General features: G+C 41.6%; 1 protein-coding gene across 1 annotated transcript in view; it reads left to right on the forward strand.

Annotated features, from left to right (window-relative positions):
• IQGAP2 (IQ motif containing GTPase activating protein 2) overlaps nt 1-18594 on the forward strand; it is a 316582-nt gene that overhangs the window by 286095 nt on the left and 11893 nt on the right. The window contains exons 28-30 of the mRNA XM_055435889.2: nt 1843-1975; nt 9187-9289; nt 9823-9964. Of these exons, the coding sequence (XP_055291864.2) occupies nt 1843-1975; nt 9187-9289; nt 9823-9964 (378 nt within the window). The remainder of the gene's footprint in view (nt 1-1842; nt 1976-9186; nt 9290-9822; nt 9965-18594) is intronic.

Here is an 18594-nt window from a genome sequence, read left to right on the forward strand (position 1 = left end):
CCAACCCAGGGATCAAACCCCTGGCTCCTGCGTTGCAGGAGGATTTTTTACTGCTGAGCCACTGGGGAAACCCCTAGGCTTGTAGTACTTAGAATTAAAAATAGAATCAAAATAGCTTACTTCTACTTTTTTGAACTTGGAAAAAAGATTATGTTTTGTCTGTTCAGGAAAACTTGCCTTATCTGCACCAAACAATGGTAGGAAACTGAGTATTTGGTTTTGACAGGTGGGGAAAATCCAGCTGTTATGCTTGTTGAGGATTGTGTGTGAATGTGTCCTGTGCTAGAACCTCTCTTAAATACACGTGTGAGACAGTTCTATTGATCATATGCTCTCCACGTTCTCTCACTGATGATTCCATGGGGCGTGGGAGGAGGCGCGAGTCTAGGAGGCACGTTTGCTCACTCGGAAGCTCTCTGAGGAAGCACACTCCTCTTGACATTCATTTTCTCTTTTCTGTCAGCCTGTCATACAAGTGTGACATCCATGTAGCCTCAACTTGGAAAATGATAATTTCCTTTTCCTCAGTTTTTCTCTGGATTAGTGATTTATCTGCTGACAGAGGTAGTTCATGAATATTTATCTCTGTTTGGAATTTTTGGCCTCTCGTGAAGAAATTCCCCCAAGTCCTCTTATTTTGAGAAACCTTGATTTTTCTCACACTGCTAATTTTAGATATCCTCACTGACTAAAAAAGTAACATCCATTTCTTGCGAATCTTTAGCTGCTCTTTTGTACTTGCTTTTTTTGTCAGATTATTTCTACTAAACACTAATGTTTCCAACTCTTCATTTAAAAGAAAAAAAAGTCTCCATCTTCTAAATTCATCTTGTTTTTTTTTCTCTTCCTTTATCATCCTTTATTTATTTATTTCTCTTCCTTTATTCATCCTTTGTGTCCCTCAGCAACCATGAAAGATGATAGGCAAGGGAGCGCAGGGAGGCCAACTGTCTGTGGGTGCATGGCTGCCTGCCAGTCCCCACCCCCGGCCTTGGGGTGGGAAGGCACAAGTCTTGGGTGCCCTTACGAGATACACCAAGGATCCTTTAGGCATAGGAAACACTTAATACCTGTTCTACTTGTGCTAAGAATCCCTCCTAAGCCACTGTCGCAGCGCAACCTGGCTTTTCTGCATCTCTTGGTTGAAATTTAAGGTCGCTTCAAATGGCAGACTTTTGAAGAGTCTGAGCACTGGAGGGAGGTGCCGTTGCATGTAACTGTGTGTGTGGTCTGAACAGCCTTTCCAGCCAGCAACTGTTGTCTAGATCAGTTAAGAGGGGAGTAGGCTTACCTTGCATTTTCGTCAAATTGGTAACAGAAACTGAAAGGCTGTTGAAGGCTGCAGAAGTTTGTGCTAATTAAAGTAGCAAATTTGATGTTACTAAAAAAAGTAGCACCCATTTCTTGTAATTCCTTATCTTCTCTTAGAACCTCTTTTGACTACCTTTTTTTCTTTTAATTAATTGCTTAATTGCTTTTGAGGTTATTGTCTCTAAAAAGACTTGATTCTTAGAGAACATCAGTCTTGACATTTTTGTTTAGATTTCAGGGGGCATTTTTTAAATCATATTTTTTAAACGACATGCCCATAATTTGATTACACTGGGTCCATCACAAGGCCTGAGGCCTAACTGCTCTGTCTATCCCTGTTTGAGGAGCTGGGTGTGATCCCCAGAAACATGGACACAGCTTCGCCGTCTGGAGTCAGCCCAGAAGGTGCTAGATTAGGTCCTCCAATAAGTGTGGGAAAACACAAAGCCCTCCCCATCACTGAAGATCTCACCATTTTGATAAAACTTATTCACAAATTTGACTCTAAAATTTTTTTTTCCTTTTTTTTAGGAAATATTTCAAAGACGCATGTAATGTCCCTGAACCAGAAGAAAAGTTTAATATGGATAAATACACAGATGTGGTGACAGTCAGCAAGCCAGTCATTTATATTTCAATTGAAGAAATCATCAACACACATTCAGTAAGTGAGGTTGGAGGAGGGTCTTAGCAGTGGCCCCGGGGTTCAGACATCAGTCTTGAGAATGTTTAGTTTCTGCAGAGAGTTACTGTGAGCATGTGCTCCTGCTTGTGTTCTTAATCCTAAAAAAACACACTATTCCTGGCCCCTTATACATTGATGAACCTCCTTTTCCCGAAAAAGAAAAGTTCACTTTTGACATGAAACGTTTCTTCTCTGATTCTTACGTGTTAGGAAGACTCCTTCTCCGAAAAAGGAACATTTACTTCTTCCATGATCCATTTACAGTCAGATGGTAAAGGGTTTAAGCCCTGAGCAGGGGCAGTCTGGTATTTTCTCCACCCACCAAGGCCATACTGCCTGAACCCCATGGTCAGTCTCTCCCCCTTTTGGGAGTTCTCTTTGCTATTCTAGCAATTTTCTGGGAAAATAGGAATGTTCCCTCTCTTCTAAGGTTTGGACATAAATAGGGAATAAACAGGCTGCTCTAGGTTGGGGAAAAGAAGACTCCCACCCCCCACCTCCAACAATAGCCACCTACAAAAAATCTCTTTTGTTGTTCTTGAAAACCTCCTTTCTTAGAAGCAAGCAATTTCAGTCAGTGCTCTGTCCCAATGCCTCCCTCTAGTGCACACACAGACATCATCATCAACCATTAGCCTGTATTAGGTGCATTTTAGGGGCAGGGCAGCTTTCTCAGCATTGTGAGATTCTTTGTCTAAGACCAAGCAGAACTTATCCTGAAACAGCTAGGTTCTTAAAACATAATCTTTCCAAGAACAGTTCTGGACATGGCTACTCTAAGCTAATACTAGAAATCCTTGCAAGACCTACAAAATCAGAACCTGCGTTCTAACCAGACCCCAGGTGACTCAGACCCAGACTAAAGGTCAGGAAGCCCCAGAAGGTGGCTAAGGATACACCCAGCTTCCGATTATACACACAACTGGGGAAAAGCACAACAAAGACACACCTCTAAAAGGTCTCGCCCCTGTCCCCACCAAACCAAATATACTAACAAGTGGCAAAAATTGGCTGCCCCAAATTTCAGTCTTTACTATCAAACTCTTCTAAGCAACCAAAGTTTAAATATGGGTTGGAAAGAAAGATTAGATCTACTTTTGATCTCCCCTTTTCAAGGTTGGGACAGGGAGCCTTCCTTGAACTCTGCAGCAGACTCTCCATCAGTATTTTGAGTGATCCTAAACAAAATCAGTTGTGAAAGACCCGCCGAGGGACTGAGTGGGTTGATCAAATAAAGAGGCTATACTTGTTTTCCCTATATATAAACACCCCAGGTCAGCCAGCAAACATGTCCAGCAATACACCATTTGCAAAAATAATTTCCTAACAAACAGATAGACTCATTCATATTTTGACCTCGACCCATTTGTCTATTTCTGTGGTAAATTATTCATCTCAAAAAAAAAAAAAATGTCCACATGTTGACTACACATGTGCTAAGGACAATAGCCATGTGGAGGGAAAGGGAGATTCTTTCCCAAGGATAGCAGAGAGAGAACGTTACTGTAATTCATTTAGACTGTTACTCTTTAAAGAGAAATAAACTGTTCCTTTTGTTAACAAAAATTAAAAACAGAATCCAATCCTAGGAAACATGGCTTGTAGCCGATTTGGAATTCCTTTCTGTGTGTGGTTGAAAGCAGATGTAATAATGTGGGAAAAGTGTAATTGCAGGGAAGACTGTCCTTGTTTACTGTCTGTCTCCAGGGAGGAGGAGTCCACGTGCAGACTCGGGCATGGCAGCCACACGACTGGCCAGACCTTTGGCCACATGCTTGCCCCTTGTTCCCTAAGGAACATATAGAACCTTGAAATTAGCTCTTGAAGGAGACATTTCCAGACTTTTTTATGTACTGTAATTATCCGAATAGAGAGTAGAAGGTGGCTGCTAAATCATCCCTTCCAGAGACAGCAGCCAAATCAGCTGTCCCCTCTCTTGAGAGAACAAGAATATAAATTGATTTGATCCACCTTGCTTGGTTTATTCTTGTCTTTGATTTACCTTCCTCCTCAAACATCCACTGTACCACCCTTCCAGATTTCCCACGTCTTTCTGTCATCTCTATTATTCATATAGCATTTTTCTTTAAATCCAACCATAGTAGAAAAACTAGCATGCCTTGCAGTGGACAGAAACTTTAAAAGTAAATAAATGTAATGAAAACACAATAGTTGAACATAGTTGCTTCCTGGAAGCTATGCACCAGACGCTTCCTCTCCTTTTCTTAAAAACCCAATTTGTAAGTATCAGGGAATGTTAGGGAAAATGCGACATTGAACAGATAACTCTCTCCTTTGCTAATCTTCACTATTAAAACAGAGTGGACGGACTTCCCTGGTGGCCTAGTGGTTGAGAATACAAGCTTCCACTGCAGGGGGCACAGGTTTGATCCCTGGTTGGGGAATTAAGAAGCACAAGCTGGAATCAAGATTTCCGGGAGAAATATTAACAACTTCAGATATGCAGATGACACCACCCTTATGGCAGAAAGTGAAGAGGAACTAAAAATCCTCTTGATGAAAGTGAAAGAGGAGAGTGAAAAAGTTGGCTTGAAGCTCAACATTCAGAAAACTAAGAGCATGGCATCTGGTCCCATCACTTCATGGGAAATAGATGGGGAAACAGTGGAAACAGTGTCAGACTTTATTTTTGGGGGCTCTAAAATCACTGCAGATGGTGACTGCAGGCCTGAAATTAAAAGACGCTTACTCCTTGGAAGGAAAGTTACGAACAACCTAGACAACATATTAAAAAGCAGAGACATTACTTTGCCAACCAAGGTCCGTCTAGTCAAGGCTATGGTTTTTCCAGTGGTCATGTGTGGATGTGAGAGTTAGACTGTGAAGAAAGCTGAACGCAGAAGAATTGATGCTTTTGAACTGTGGTGCTAGAGAAGACTCTTGAGAGTCCCTTGTACTGCAAGGAGATCCAACCAGTCCATTCTAAAGGAGATCAGTCCTGGGTGTTCATTGGAAGGACTGATGCTGAAGCTGAAACTCCAATACTTTGGCCACCTCATGTGAAGAATTGACTCACTGGAAAAGACTCTGATGCTGGGAGGGATTGGGGGCAGGAGGAGAAGGGGATGACAAGAGGATGAGATGGCTGGATGGCATCACTGACTAGATGGACATGAGTTTGAGTGAACTCCAAGGATTGGTGATGGACAGGGAGGCCTGGCGTGCTGTGATTCATGGGGTCACAAGGAGTCGGACACGACTGAGCGACTGAACTGAACTGAACTGGGGAACTAAGATCCCACATGACCAAAAACAAAGTAAATAATTCTTTAAAAGAGAGAGAGAGAGTAGAAAGGGGAACTTCCCAGGTGGTCCAGTGGTTAAGACTCTGCCTGCCAGTGCAGGGGACACGGGTTCAATCTCTGGTCCCGGTGGATTCTACATGCCTCAGGGCAGCAAGGCCCCTATACCGCCACTACTGAAGCCCGTGCGCCCTGAGGCCTGGACTCAGCCCAGAGAAGCCGCTGCAATGAGAAGTTCTCCCACCACAGCTAGAGAAGGCCTGTGTACAGCAAAGAAGACTGAGCTCAGCCGTCAATAAATAAATAAATCTTTCAAAGTATATACATATAAAACTCTTTGAAGAAAACATAGGAGTAAATCTTTGCAGCCTTGGATAGGCAGTGATTTCTTAGATATGACACCAAATGTATAAGCCACAAAAAGAAAAACAAAAAACACCCAGACAGAAAAAGACATAAATTGGACCTCCTCAAAGTTAGAAACTTTTATGCTATAAACATTGCCATCAGGAAATTGAGAAGACAACCAAGAGGAGGAGAGAAAATAATTGCAGATACTATGTCTGTCAAAGAACCTGTATCCAGAATATATGAAGAAAATGTACAACTCAATGATGAGATAAATAATCCGATTTAAAAATAGACAACTGAAAATAAAAATGGACAGCTGCGTCTCAAGTGACACATTGAACATGGTGAAAAGGCAACCTACAGAATGGGAGAAAAACTTGCAAATCACATGTCTGATTTAAAGTTAATATCCAGAATATGTAAACCATTCCCACAATCGAACAGCAACAGAAAGCAACCCAATTCTAAAATGAACTAGAGACTTGAATCAATGTTTCTCCAAAGAAGACAGATGACTGACAAGCACATGAAGATGTTCAGCATCACTCATGTCCAGGGAAATGTAAAACTGCAGTGATTTTGCCTCATTGTGTATCAGAGACAGCCAATGAATCTGTCATTTAATTTGGGGAAAAAAAGCAACACCACACAAGATACCAGCTTACACCCGTTATGGTGGCTACTATTCATATAAAAACTGGAAAAGATGTTAGCAAAGATACAGAAGAGTTAGAACCCTGTTATACTATCAGTGGGAATGTTAAATGGTACAGCTGTTTTCTATAGAAAATACTGTGATCGTTTCTCAAAAAAGTTAAGAACATATTCAGTTCTGGGTATATACTCAAAAGAAAAAGCAAAGTCAAAGACACTTGTACCCTCTCATTCACTGCAGCATTGTACAGTAGCCAAAAGGTGGAAGCAACCAAGTGTCCATTTATAAACAATGTGTGGTGTAGAAAAAATGTGATACAAACATACAGTGGAATATTATTCAACCTTGAGTAGGAAAGAAATTCTGATGCTGCAGCATGGATAAACCTTGAGGATGTTATGCCAACTGAAGTAACCCAGATGGAAAAAGCCAAATACTGTGTCATTCCTCTTATACAAGATGCCTAGAGTAGTCAAATCCAGAGACAGAAAAGTGGAATGGTGGACTGGGAAGTTGTTGAATGGATATAGTTTCAGTTTTGCAAGATTAAAGAGTTATATAGATTGGAGGCACATTCATGTACTTAACCCCACTGAACTGTACACTTAAAAATGGTTAAGATGGTAGATTTTGTGATCTGTATTTTACTATAATTAAAAAAAAGATAAAAATAATTTTTTAAACAGGCAAACCATCTGAATAGAGATTTCTTCAAGGAAGATATACAATCGTCATAAACACATGGAAATATGCTCAACATCATGCTTGCATACTTGGTCGCTCAGTCATGTCCAACTCTTTGTGACCCCATGGACTGCAGCCCGCCAGGCTTCTCTGTCCATGGAATTTTCCAGGCAAGAATACTGGACAGGGTTGCAATTTTTTACTCCAGGGAATCTTCCTGACCCTGGATCAAACTCTCGTCTCCTGCATCTCCTGCACTGGCAAGTGGATTCTTACCACTGAGCCACCTGGAAGCCCAGTCATGTGTTAATTATATCTCAGTGATCCAACCAGTCCATTCTGAAGGAGATCGATCCTGGGTGTTCATTGGAAGGACTGATACTAAAGCTGAAACTCCAATACTTTGGCCACCTCATGTGAAGAGTTGACTCACTGGAAAAGACTCTGATGCTGGGAAGGATTGGGGGCGGGAGGAGAAGGGGACGACAGAGAATGAGATGGCTGGATGGCATCACCGACTCGATGGACATGAGTTTGAGTGACCTCCGGGAGTTGGTGATGGACAGGGAGGCCTGGCATGCTGTGATTCATGGGGTCGCAAAGAGTCGGTCACGACTGAGCGACTGACCTGAACTGAAAGCTGTTGAAAAAGAGATTAAAAATGGAAAAGACTAATTTTATCATATGATTCAGATTTTTGTTTTGTAAGATAGTTACTCAAAACAACTGAAATATTTCCTGTCACCAGGGGTACCAGTCTCATATTTTGGAAACATTGTTTAATTTAATTCTAAATGAAAACAAAAGCATATGTGTTGTCCTGGAAGAATTGATGCTTTTGAACTGTGGTGCTGGAGAAGACTCTTGAGAGTCCCTTGGACTGCAAGGAGATCCAACCAGTCCATCCTAAAGGAGATCAGTCCTGGGTGTTCATTGGAAGGACTGATGCTAAAGCTGAAACTCCAATACTTTGGCCACCTCATGCGACGAGTTGACTCACTGGAAAAGAGTCTGATGCTGGGAGGGATTGGGGGTGGGAGGAGACGGGGACGACAGAGAATGAGATGACTGGATGACATCACCGACTCGATGGACATGAGTTTGAGTGAACTCCAGGAGTTGATGATGGACAGGGAGGCCTGGCATGCTGTGATTCATGGGGTCGCAAAGAGTCTGACACGACTGAGCAACTGAACTGAACTGAACTGAATATATACATATAAAAGGTCCAGAAGAGGAAAATTTATGGAAACAAACTGATTTTCAGATGACTGCTGAAAGATACAGAGTTCTTTGGACGGAGGGTAAATACTAAAAATGCTCTAAAGTTGGTGTGATAATGGTTGCACAACTCTATGAAATATACTAATAAATGTTGAATTATACACTTTAAATGGGTGGATTGTATGGTATGTGAATTATATCTTAATAAGTTTATTACTAAACATCTCAAAAAAATAAAATAGCTAATAGTGGTGATTTTTTAAAATGTAACTATAGTGTTTGATTACTGTGTAATTTTTCTCTGAAGAGATATGGAAATGCCCTTGCTGTTTGCTACCATGTTAGTCAAGAGACTTCTGCATTATTTTAGATTCTTTCCCCCCAGCTTTGACTTTTTTCTCTCTTTTTTATTGGAGTGTAGTTGATTTACAATGTTATGTTAGTTTCAGGTAGACAGCATAGGTGATTCAGAATATATATGTATATGTATTACATATGTATATGCATGTGTGTGTCTGTACGCACCCATATGTACACTCTTTCAGATTCTTTTCCCTTATAGGTTATTACAAAATATTGAGTATAGTTCCTTATGCTATACAGTAGGTCCTTGTTGATTATCTATTTTATATATAAGTAGTGTGTGTATGTTAATCCCAGACTCCTACTTTATCCCTCAACTTTGACCTTTTATATAAACGTGAAAGAAGCACAGGGTTTAGGTGGAAGAAGACTGCCTCTTGACAGATTTTGCAAGATTTTGCAGAAAGAGTGTTTATGAACACCTTTCATAAAAACTACAGTTTCTTGATAAAGAGTATGCACTTGCCTCTAAAATAAAATACACACTGTGTTTCTCTGTGGTCTCTAATTTTAATAAATGTCAGACTTGCATATAAGATTCAAGCAATATCAGAAGAAAGTTATGACAAATCAGGAAGAGAACTATGTAAATGCGGTAGCCGTTGAGAATTTACTTGTACCTTTGTATATGCGTTGCTTTCTATGTAAAGCTCTTGTTGGAACACCAAGATGCGATTGCACCTGAAAAAAATGACTTACTGAATGAACTGTTGGAGTTGCTGGAAGAGGTACCTAATGTGGAATCTTTTCTTGGTAAGGGCGTCTTCCCTCTGGTTTGTATTTGGTTGGCTGGTTGGATGGTTGGTTGGTTTTCCTATCCTAGATCAAAAAATCTTATTTATTTAATACGTAGGTTCATTTAAAGGATAATCGCTACACTAGCCCCTTTCTACATGAAGGATTCTGTACTGCTTAGTATGCTCAATTATAAAACAATTAACTATTCTTGAAGCTCTATATATGTCAAAAAGGATTTGTCAATCTTAAAGAAAAAGAGCAAAATTTGCTAAAAGTTCCTTGTTATTTTTTCCAATGATGTCTTTTATTGACAGTTCTCTTTCAGTAATTTTTTCAAATTTTGAATATCAATGTCCTGTGCTATTTTAATGTTTAATTCAAAGATTTTTAAAAGCCACTGTAAGGATATTGGAATGTGGTTTTCTCTGATGACCACGATCTCCTGCTCAACTACCAAGCCCCATGTTTCCTACAGAACCTTTGTCTTACGTCGTTGATGCCACTGTCACAATCAGTGAATTGGAAAATAACAGTGCTTTATTCTGCAGGGGAAGGAGCTGTTGACCCTAATGACCCTGACAAGGTAAACACACTAAATCAACTCTCCAAGACTGAGATTTCCCTTTACCTGACCAGCAAGTACGACATAGGAGATGGTGAAGCTATAGATGGCCAAAGCCTCATGATCAAGTAAGTTTGGGGCTTAAAGAGCACGTTTCCATTTTCTCATTTTTTAAAAAAATTTTCACTTATTTACGTATCTCTGGCTGCACTGGGTCTTCCCTGCTATGCAGAGGTTTTCTCTAGTTGCACTGCTCAGGCTTCTCTTGTCGCAGAGCACAGGCTCTAGGCACACAGGCTTCAGTAGCTGCAGATCGTGGGCTCTGGAGTTTGGGATCAGTAGTTGTAGTACATGAACTGAGTTGCCCTACAGCCTGTGAGATCTTCTGGACCCGGGTTCAAACCGGTGTCCCCTGCACTGGCAGGCAGATTCTTAACCACTGGGCTTCTGTGGTGGCTCAGATAGTAAAGAATCTGCTTGCAATACAGGAGACCAGGGTTCGATCCCTGGGTCGGGAAGATCCCCTGGAGAAGGGAATAGCTCCCCACTTCAGTATTCTGGCCTGGAGAATCCCATGGACAGAGGAGCCTGGCAGGCTACAGTCCATGGGGTCACAAAGAGTCAGACACGACTGAGCGACTAACACTTTCACTTTTTCTTAACCACTGGACCACCAGGGAAGTCCCAATTATGCATCTTAAACCGTGCAAATTAAAATTAGACTAAATTTTCAAGTCATTTTAAAATATTGAAATGTTGTTGTTTGTTGTTTTAGTCGCTAAGTTGTATCCAGTTCTTTTGCAACCCCATGAACTGTAGCCCACCAGGCTTCTCCATCCATGGGATTTCCCAGGCAAAAATACTGGCGTGGGGAGCCATTTCATTCTCCAGGGGATCTCCACATCTCTTCACTGGAGGCGGATTCTTAGACTCTGAGCCACTAAGGAAGCCCAAATATTGAAAAAAAAAAAAATGTGTTTAGCCATCAAAAATCTCACCAAGATAAAACATTCTTTATAATTTGAGAGACCTAAATATTATAATATTTTCTAGAGCTTATCTTGTTTTTTAGTTTTCCCTGTAGTAATTTGATTCCTTCTCTTTAAGAAATGATTAACTCAGCCTATGAAAATCCTCAAGTAGCTGAAAGGAAATAACTGTTCCAGTGGTCAAAAAAACAAGGAAGCTCAAGGAAATACCTTGTACCTAATTTATTTTCTGGTAGAAAACATTAGCGTAAAAGTCACACACAGTAAGACATAATGCTGTTCTCTGACTTACTGGACATCTTTTCTATTAAACTAAGCCTGGATAACTTGACCAATTTTGACTTTATTTATAGTCAACTCCCTGTCCTTGATTTCACGTGAAGTTTTCTCTACATTTTCTGTCAAGGCCTCAAAGACATTGTACATCAGTCCTTTACATACAGAGTAAGAGAGAATGGTCCATCACTGTGAATTGAAATGTCATAAACCAAAACCAGGGGCTAGCCCAACGACAGTTTTTAAGAACTAACAGAACCGAATGGATTCGTATTAGCACATTAGAACAGTTGTACATTGGGGTGAAGCAGAAAATGGAAGTGGGAAATGAGGGCAAAAGGAAATAAACATTTAAATAATACTTTACACATGACTCCTGAGTTCCGCGTCCTGGGTTCTGAGGCTGATCTCATTTGCAGCAAGAGCTTTCTCTTCTGCCACTGACATGCCTCAGACAGCACTCATTTCTAGTTGATTTTTTCCAGATAATCAATCCCATGAAAATGGAAAAAAAAAAAAACCTGCTTAACTCAGTGTGCTGTGTTGCAGGCCGTACCTTTGTGCTGCTTCTACTAGGCTTGCTTATTTTGTGCTCCAGTTACCTCTAAGGCTCTGGTTGTTCAGATAGCCAAATACTTGAGTTGCAGCCTGTGTCACTGGCACTGGGCTTGGAGTTGAGAACCCAGTGGTGAGCAGGTCATTTAAGAGTACCTGCCTTCAGGGGTCTGCAGTGCGATGGATAGCACTGCTCATCTGAAGGACCTAGGACAGACTGCAGGACTCTTGCACAACCTGGGCCTCATTAGAGTTGAAGGCAGTTGCTTTCAACTACTGGCAACCAAGTCAGTTTGCACTTGCAGGGAGACAGCTTGGGGCAGGGCAACAGAGCAAAAAGGGAGAAAACTGTGGCGGCTGCTCCCTGGGCCCCTCTGAGCATGTGCCAATTACAGAGGTAACTGGAGACACAGATGGTGTGGTTCCACCGTGTAAATTCAATCAGACCAGTTATCCTCTGATCTCATAAGCTTTGCCTTTTAGAAGTAAGAGAAGAAATTTTTTCATAATTAGTTTGTCTGGTGTTTGAACGCCATTTTCTAAACGCAGTCAGCTCAAATGTCAGCACTGATGAATGGAAGACCATGGCTGGGATGGTCTCAAATATCAGACAGCCTGGACATCGCGTATATTTATACTCCTTTCTGAATACGAGTCTCCACGTTTCTGTGAATTTGGGGAACTCACATTTTGAAAGCGAAACCATGGAAGTCAGACCTGTTGGGAGCGGCCCATGCTGGCCAGGAAGGCCTGGTGCGTTCCTCAGCTGCCTCAGCCCTGTGTGGGTCCCCCTTGCCCCCTTCCCCGTGGTGAGCTGGACACAAGGACTGTCTGCTCTTTAGTCCCCATACAGAGTGGAGCCAGCCAGCGGCTTTATGGATTTACTTTTGCATTTCGTGGTAAAATACAACGTAAAAGTTACCACGTGAACCTTTCTTTAAATTAATTTTTATTGGAGTGAGGTTGCTTTACCCATCCCAACTTTTCTTTCCAGAAGTATCTGTTTTCTGTTTATGTGGCTGCACAGGTCTTCGTTGCAGCACGTGGCATCCTGTCTTCATGGTAGTGTGCAGTATATGGGACCTAGCTCCCTGACCAGGGGTGAACCCATGCCCCGTGCATCAGGAGCGCGGAGTCTTAGCCACTGGACCACCAGGGAAGTCCCCCATCCTAACCTTTTAAATGTACAACTCGGTGGCGCTTATTATATCCAGAATGTTGCGCAAGCTTCGCTACTATCTAGTTCCAGAATATTGTCATCACCCCCAAAGTAACCCCCTACTTTAAATAGTCATCTCTGGGGCACCTTTTCAGACCCTGCTCTCCAGTCCTGGAAATCACTAATCTGCTTTCTGTCTCCACAAACCTGCCTATTCTGGAAATTTCACATAATTGGAATTTTACAAGATGTGGCCTTTTGCGTCTGGCTTCCTTTATTGAGTGTGGTTTTGGCTGAACAATATTCCATTGTATGGATATACCACAGTATCTTGGACATTTGGGTTGTTGTTACATTTTGGCTATAGTGAATTGTACTACCGCAAGCATTTATATACAACTTTGAATTTGAACACTTATTTTCAGTTCTTTGGGGTGTATTTGTAGCAGTGGAATTGCTAGGTCATATGGTAATTCTGTTTTTAGGAACTGCCGGACTTTTTCCCACCAACAAGGTATGAGAGTTTCAGTTTTTCCATAATTCACCAAAATTTATTTTGTTTTGTTGTTATAGCCATCCTAGTGGGCATGAAGTAGTATCTCATTGTGGTTTTGACTTGCATTTCCCTAATGATTAGTAATGTTTAGCATCTTTCCATGTGCTTATCAGTCATTTCTGTGTTTTCTTTGTAGAAATGTCTGTTAAAGTCTTTTGCCCATTTTTAAGCTGGATTTTTCCGTTTTTGTTGCAGAGTTGTGAGAGTTCTTAAATGTACTGGATAGTAAATCCCTATCATATATATGATTTGAAAACATTTTCTCCCCTTCTGGGAGTTGTCTTTTTATTCTCTTGGTACAATCCTTTTCTGTAGAAAAAGTTGATTAACCTAATGAAGTTCAGCTTGTCTATTTTTTGGTTGTTTATTGTGCTTTTGGTGTCATATATGAGAACTCATTGCCCAATCCAAGATCATGAAGGTTAACTTCTATGTTTTTTTCTAAGTGTTCCATAGTTTCAGCTTTTACAGTTATGATCCCTTTAGAGTGAATTTTTGTGTATGGTGGAAGGTTTACTTCAGTTCAGTTCAGTCGCTCAGTCGTGTCCGACTCTTTGCGAACCCATGAATCACAGCATGCCAGGCCTCCATCACCAACTCCCAGAGTTCACTCAAACTCATGTCCATCGAGTCGGTGATACCATCCAGCCATCTCATTCTCTGTCATACCCGTCTCCTCCCGCCCCCAATCCCTCCCAGCATCAGAGTCTTTTACAGTGAGTCAGGGTCCCAAATATTCTTTTGCACATGTATGTCTGGTTTTCCACCATTATTCCTTAAAGAGACTAGTCTTTCTCCATTAAATGGTCTAGACCCTTGTCAAAAGCTGATCCACCATGCATGTATGGTTTTTCTAGACTCTAAATTCTACTCCATTGATCTGTATGTCTGTCCTTATGCTCAAACCACACTACATTCATCACTATAGGTTTGTAGTTAAGTTTTGAAATTGGGAAGTATGAATCCTCCAACTTGTTGTTTTTCAAGATTCTTTTGGCTGCCTGGGGTTCCTTGGAACTGTCAGGTCAACTTTTCCATTTATATAAAAAAAGGCTATTGGGCCAGTGTTTTAATAGATTGAATAATTTACTGTATTCATTGGCCTCTAGGGTCTTGAAAGCCTTCCTCTGGGCATACTTTGAGATCCTACTCTTGGCGGAGCCCTTCACTAAACAGCCAGTTCTCATTGTGGATAGCAACTTGAAGACTGACCAAGTAGCCTTCTTCAGAAGTCGAATGTGGGTGTTGCCCAAAACAGTCAGTAGAGTTCACTCCATGATGTGAAGCAAGCCTTACTTCCAAATACACTATGCCTAAGTATATATTTCAAAATCTTGTTACTAACAGATAATTATAAAAGGTGTCATTGATGGGGGCTTGGAGACTGTCTAATCTGAGTATTAATCTTTGAGGTGAGGAAATTAAGTTCTAAAACAGTGGGAAGCAAGTAGCTAGTCACTAAATGCTTTATATCACAGGCCATTGATAGTCCGTTAATGTACACTTTGAAATAGGCTTCCCTGGTAGCTCAGCTCGTAAAGAATCTACCTGCAGTGTCAGTCTGGGATAGTGCCATTTTGAAAATATTACCAAGCATGTGCTCAGTCGCTCAGTTTTGTCCAACTCTTTGCAACCCCATGGACTGTAGCCCACCAGGCTCCTCTGTAAATCCATGGGATTTTCTGGGCAAGAATATTGAAGTGAGTAGCTGTTTCCTCCTCTGGGGGATCATCCGACCCAGGGATGGAACCCGAGTGTCTTGAGTCTCCTGAAATTTCAAGCAGATTCTTCACCACCGCACCACCTGGGAAGCCCTCTCTACCAAGCATGGTGGTATTAAAAGAACAAACAAAAAGGCCTGGTTGAGGAGTCCTAGGAAGACCTGGGGTTACAGCCCCAGTCTCACACATTAGCAGTTGGACTCTGATCAAATCACTTAAGCATTTGTTTCCTTTATCCATTAAATGGAGAGGAGGAGAGATGGGCGCAGGAGGGCTTTAATGAGTGAGTGAGGGCACACAACGATGCCTTATAAGGCACTGTACAGAACTGTACAGTTGTAAATCCTTCTTATTATAACTTTTGATTTAATTTAAAGTATGTGATCCTTTTGGTCTTTATTAAGCTTGTGTTTCTATGGAAGTACGTATGTGTAAGTAGGAAGCATTATTTGTGGCTTTTACTCATACTTAACTGCCTGAGTGCTTGTTATCTCTTGAGAATTGTTTTCCTATCACATAATTCAGTTATTCATCTGTCATCTGAAATCTGTTGAAAGATTTCCTTGGTTTCAATCCAAACTGGCATGAGCAGTTAAGTGGCTGAGGAGCTATTTGATGTCTGGTGATAAAAATGGTTTAGCTTCCATCAACACCAATTCCTTTCAGCCCTGGGCACATTGTAAGGCAGTGGCAGACGGAGAGGCTCAGGAATGGTCCTGGCCAGGGTGTGATAACACACACCCTTTGAGTGCAATGGCCAAACCTAAGGGACCACACCAGTCTGCAAGCGCCGTGCACTCTCATTTATTGACCGTGGGATCTGAGCGGAGCTATGACAAATAAAATCCCTGGTGTATTTCATTTTTTCTTAACTTTACTCATCCAGGAAAGATGACAGAGTCCTTGGTTTGATCTGCTTGTCTTACCTATTGTTTGAACATCCATGGGGCCAAAACCTTAACCAGTTGATTCATACTGGTCAGAGCCTATCTAGCATATTCGTGTTTGCATTAAGGTGGTGGTGGGGGAACATGGCATAAATTCATTGGCTAACTGAAGTGTGAGCAGGACTAGAAACTCTCTAACTCCTATTGTGAAGAGGTTTAAGGAACTGAGGGGTTTCGCTTGGGAAAAAGAGAGGGGATGCAGACAGTCCTGGCAGCCTCTGCAGGTTGATGAGGAGCTGATGATGAGGAAAGGGAATTCAGCTTGTTCCCTGCAACTCTAGAAAATAGAATGTGAGCTTCTATAACAATGGAGCTCCTTGGGGCTTAGCTGACTCATTTGTAAAACCAGGGATTGGACTGTTGCCCAAAGGTCCCCTCCGCACTGATGTCCTGTGACTCACTGGGTCCAGTGAGTAGACTGCACTGGATGGCAGGCCTCTCTGAGTGGGCTTCGTGTTCAGGAACGGGCTGCTCCAGTGCTGTGCATGTCAGGGAGGTTTAATGTGAGCCACACGAGTACTTTTAAATTTTCTGGAAGCCATATTTTAAAAAGGAACAGGTGAAGTTAATGCTAATATGTTAATTTACCCCAATAGATCCAAAATATTGTTATTTCAATATGGAATCAGTATAAAAAAATATTAGTGGTATAGGACACATTCCTTTTTTCATAATGAGCCTTCCAAACATGGACATGAGTTTCAGCAAATTCAGGGAGATAGTGAAGGACAGGGAAGCCTGGTATGCCACCATCCATGGTGTCACAAAGAGTCAGACACAACTGAGCAACTGAACGACAGCAACGTAACACATACCATTTTCATTCTGAGCCTTCCAAATCTGGTGTGATTTGCACTTACTGCATATCTCAGTTTGGACCAGCCATGTCTCGAGTGCCCACTGGCCACCAGTGGCTGTCATCATGGGCAGCATGTGATGCTTTAGTGACCACGCCAATGCTGACTACACGTCAGACTCTAAGGAGGGGATTTACATGCATCTTTCTTTGAGTCCTGAGAGATTTCCATTATGTAAATAGGAAGAAAAAAAAGAAAAAACACCTCCAAGGACTTTATAATTTGCACAAGTCCACACAGTAAGCAGTTCCCTGGTTCAACCTTAGATCTGTCTGACTCCAGCGTCTTTAACCATTAGGCATACTGTACGGTGAGGTAGTGATTTCCCTGTCATGAAACTGGACAGTTATTTACATGTAAGAAGTCTGGGGTGAAACTTTGGGAATAGATTCCAGTGGAAGCCTGACCTAAAGTAGAATTTCAAGAGAAAGGCTGTGTGGACAGTTTGTCCTCCAGGCACTCCCAGGCAGATAAACATTCTCTGTCCCTATGAGGGCACACTTGAGTGACCCTGGGCATGCTGGTCCTCAGATAGCTTCTCTAAAGAGTTTCCTGGAATCATATATCATCAGTCATTCCTAGAATATTATTTCAACTAAGTGTTAACATTTTTTAAAATCACCCAGAGCTTTTATTTCTAACCGGATGTTTCCATTTAAGATATTTATAACGATGACTGGAGGAGGGAGTCGAGCGGGGAGAGAGACGATAGATTCTTGGCTCTCAGGAGCAGGGCTGTCTCACACATGGCTGGAATGAGCTGTGTGTCCACCTCTGACTCTGGGGGAACATTTCTCTATGCATTCCCAGACAGCTCGAAAATCCCCAGCGGTGAAAGCTCATGGGCCAGAGGAAATGGTTGTGATCATTCTTCTCATACAGACTTAAATAAGAAAGGAGAAAAATAATGGTTACAGATGGCTTGTTGGATTTTATCCTGCTTGCAAGAATAATATATCTGCAGTTCCCTTTGAGAGTTTCCTCTTGTCCTTTGGGAGCAGTCCCCCTCCCTGGGGATTCAAAACATGAATGATGTTTTCTTTTCCTTTTCCAATTTTCATGCCATATGAACATTTTCTGCTGTAGCTGAGGAAGAAATTCATCATACCATGTAATGCCTTGAGAGGAACTGAGGTTCAATGCAACAAGAATGAAACTTCAGACGTTGGTTAGACCTATTTGTAATTTAAGGCAACTTCTGTTTATGTTCCATTTTTTTTTGAAGGGACACAGTGTCCAATAATGTTCCTACTTATGTAAAAGGGAGCATACTTGACCATTTACCTTTTACATTAAAATCTTAGTACATAGTTATATAACCTGATCTTTAATTAGGAAAGGATGGCTGATTATCCTAAAGAACACATATGACAAAATACACAGTTTTGGCACTGAGAGTGTGGTTTTCCAGCTCTTGTTACCGAGCAGCTCTCTTATTCTCTCCCACCTGAGGACAGGGACCTTCACCGATGGGTTAGTCCCACCACCAGATCTGAGGTTCCCAACCCCCCATCCCCCAGGCTGCTGTGTCATTTGGCAGCCAGAACCTTCACAGCCCACACGGGACTTGCACTCCCACTGGCCTTCACAGTGTTCCATAACGTTCTTAGGGCATCAACAGTAACAGCTGGTCTGGCTCCCAGCAGCTTATGATGATTTCAACAGGCTCAGAAATTTAAATGTTATTAAAGTCAGGAC

The sequence above is a fragment of the Moschus berezovskii genome, chromosome 9, assembly GCF_049115385.1.
Source record: "Moschus berezovskii isolate FMDL1 chromosome 9, NW_MosBer_1.0, whole genome shotgun sequence".
Classification (NCBI taxonomy): domain Eukaryota; kingdom Metazoa; phylum Chordata; class Mammalia; order Artiodactyla; family Moschidae; genus Moschus; species Moschus berezovskii.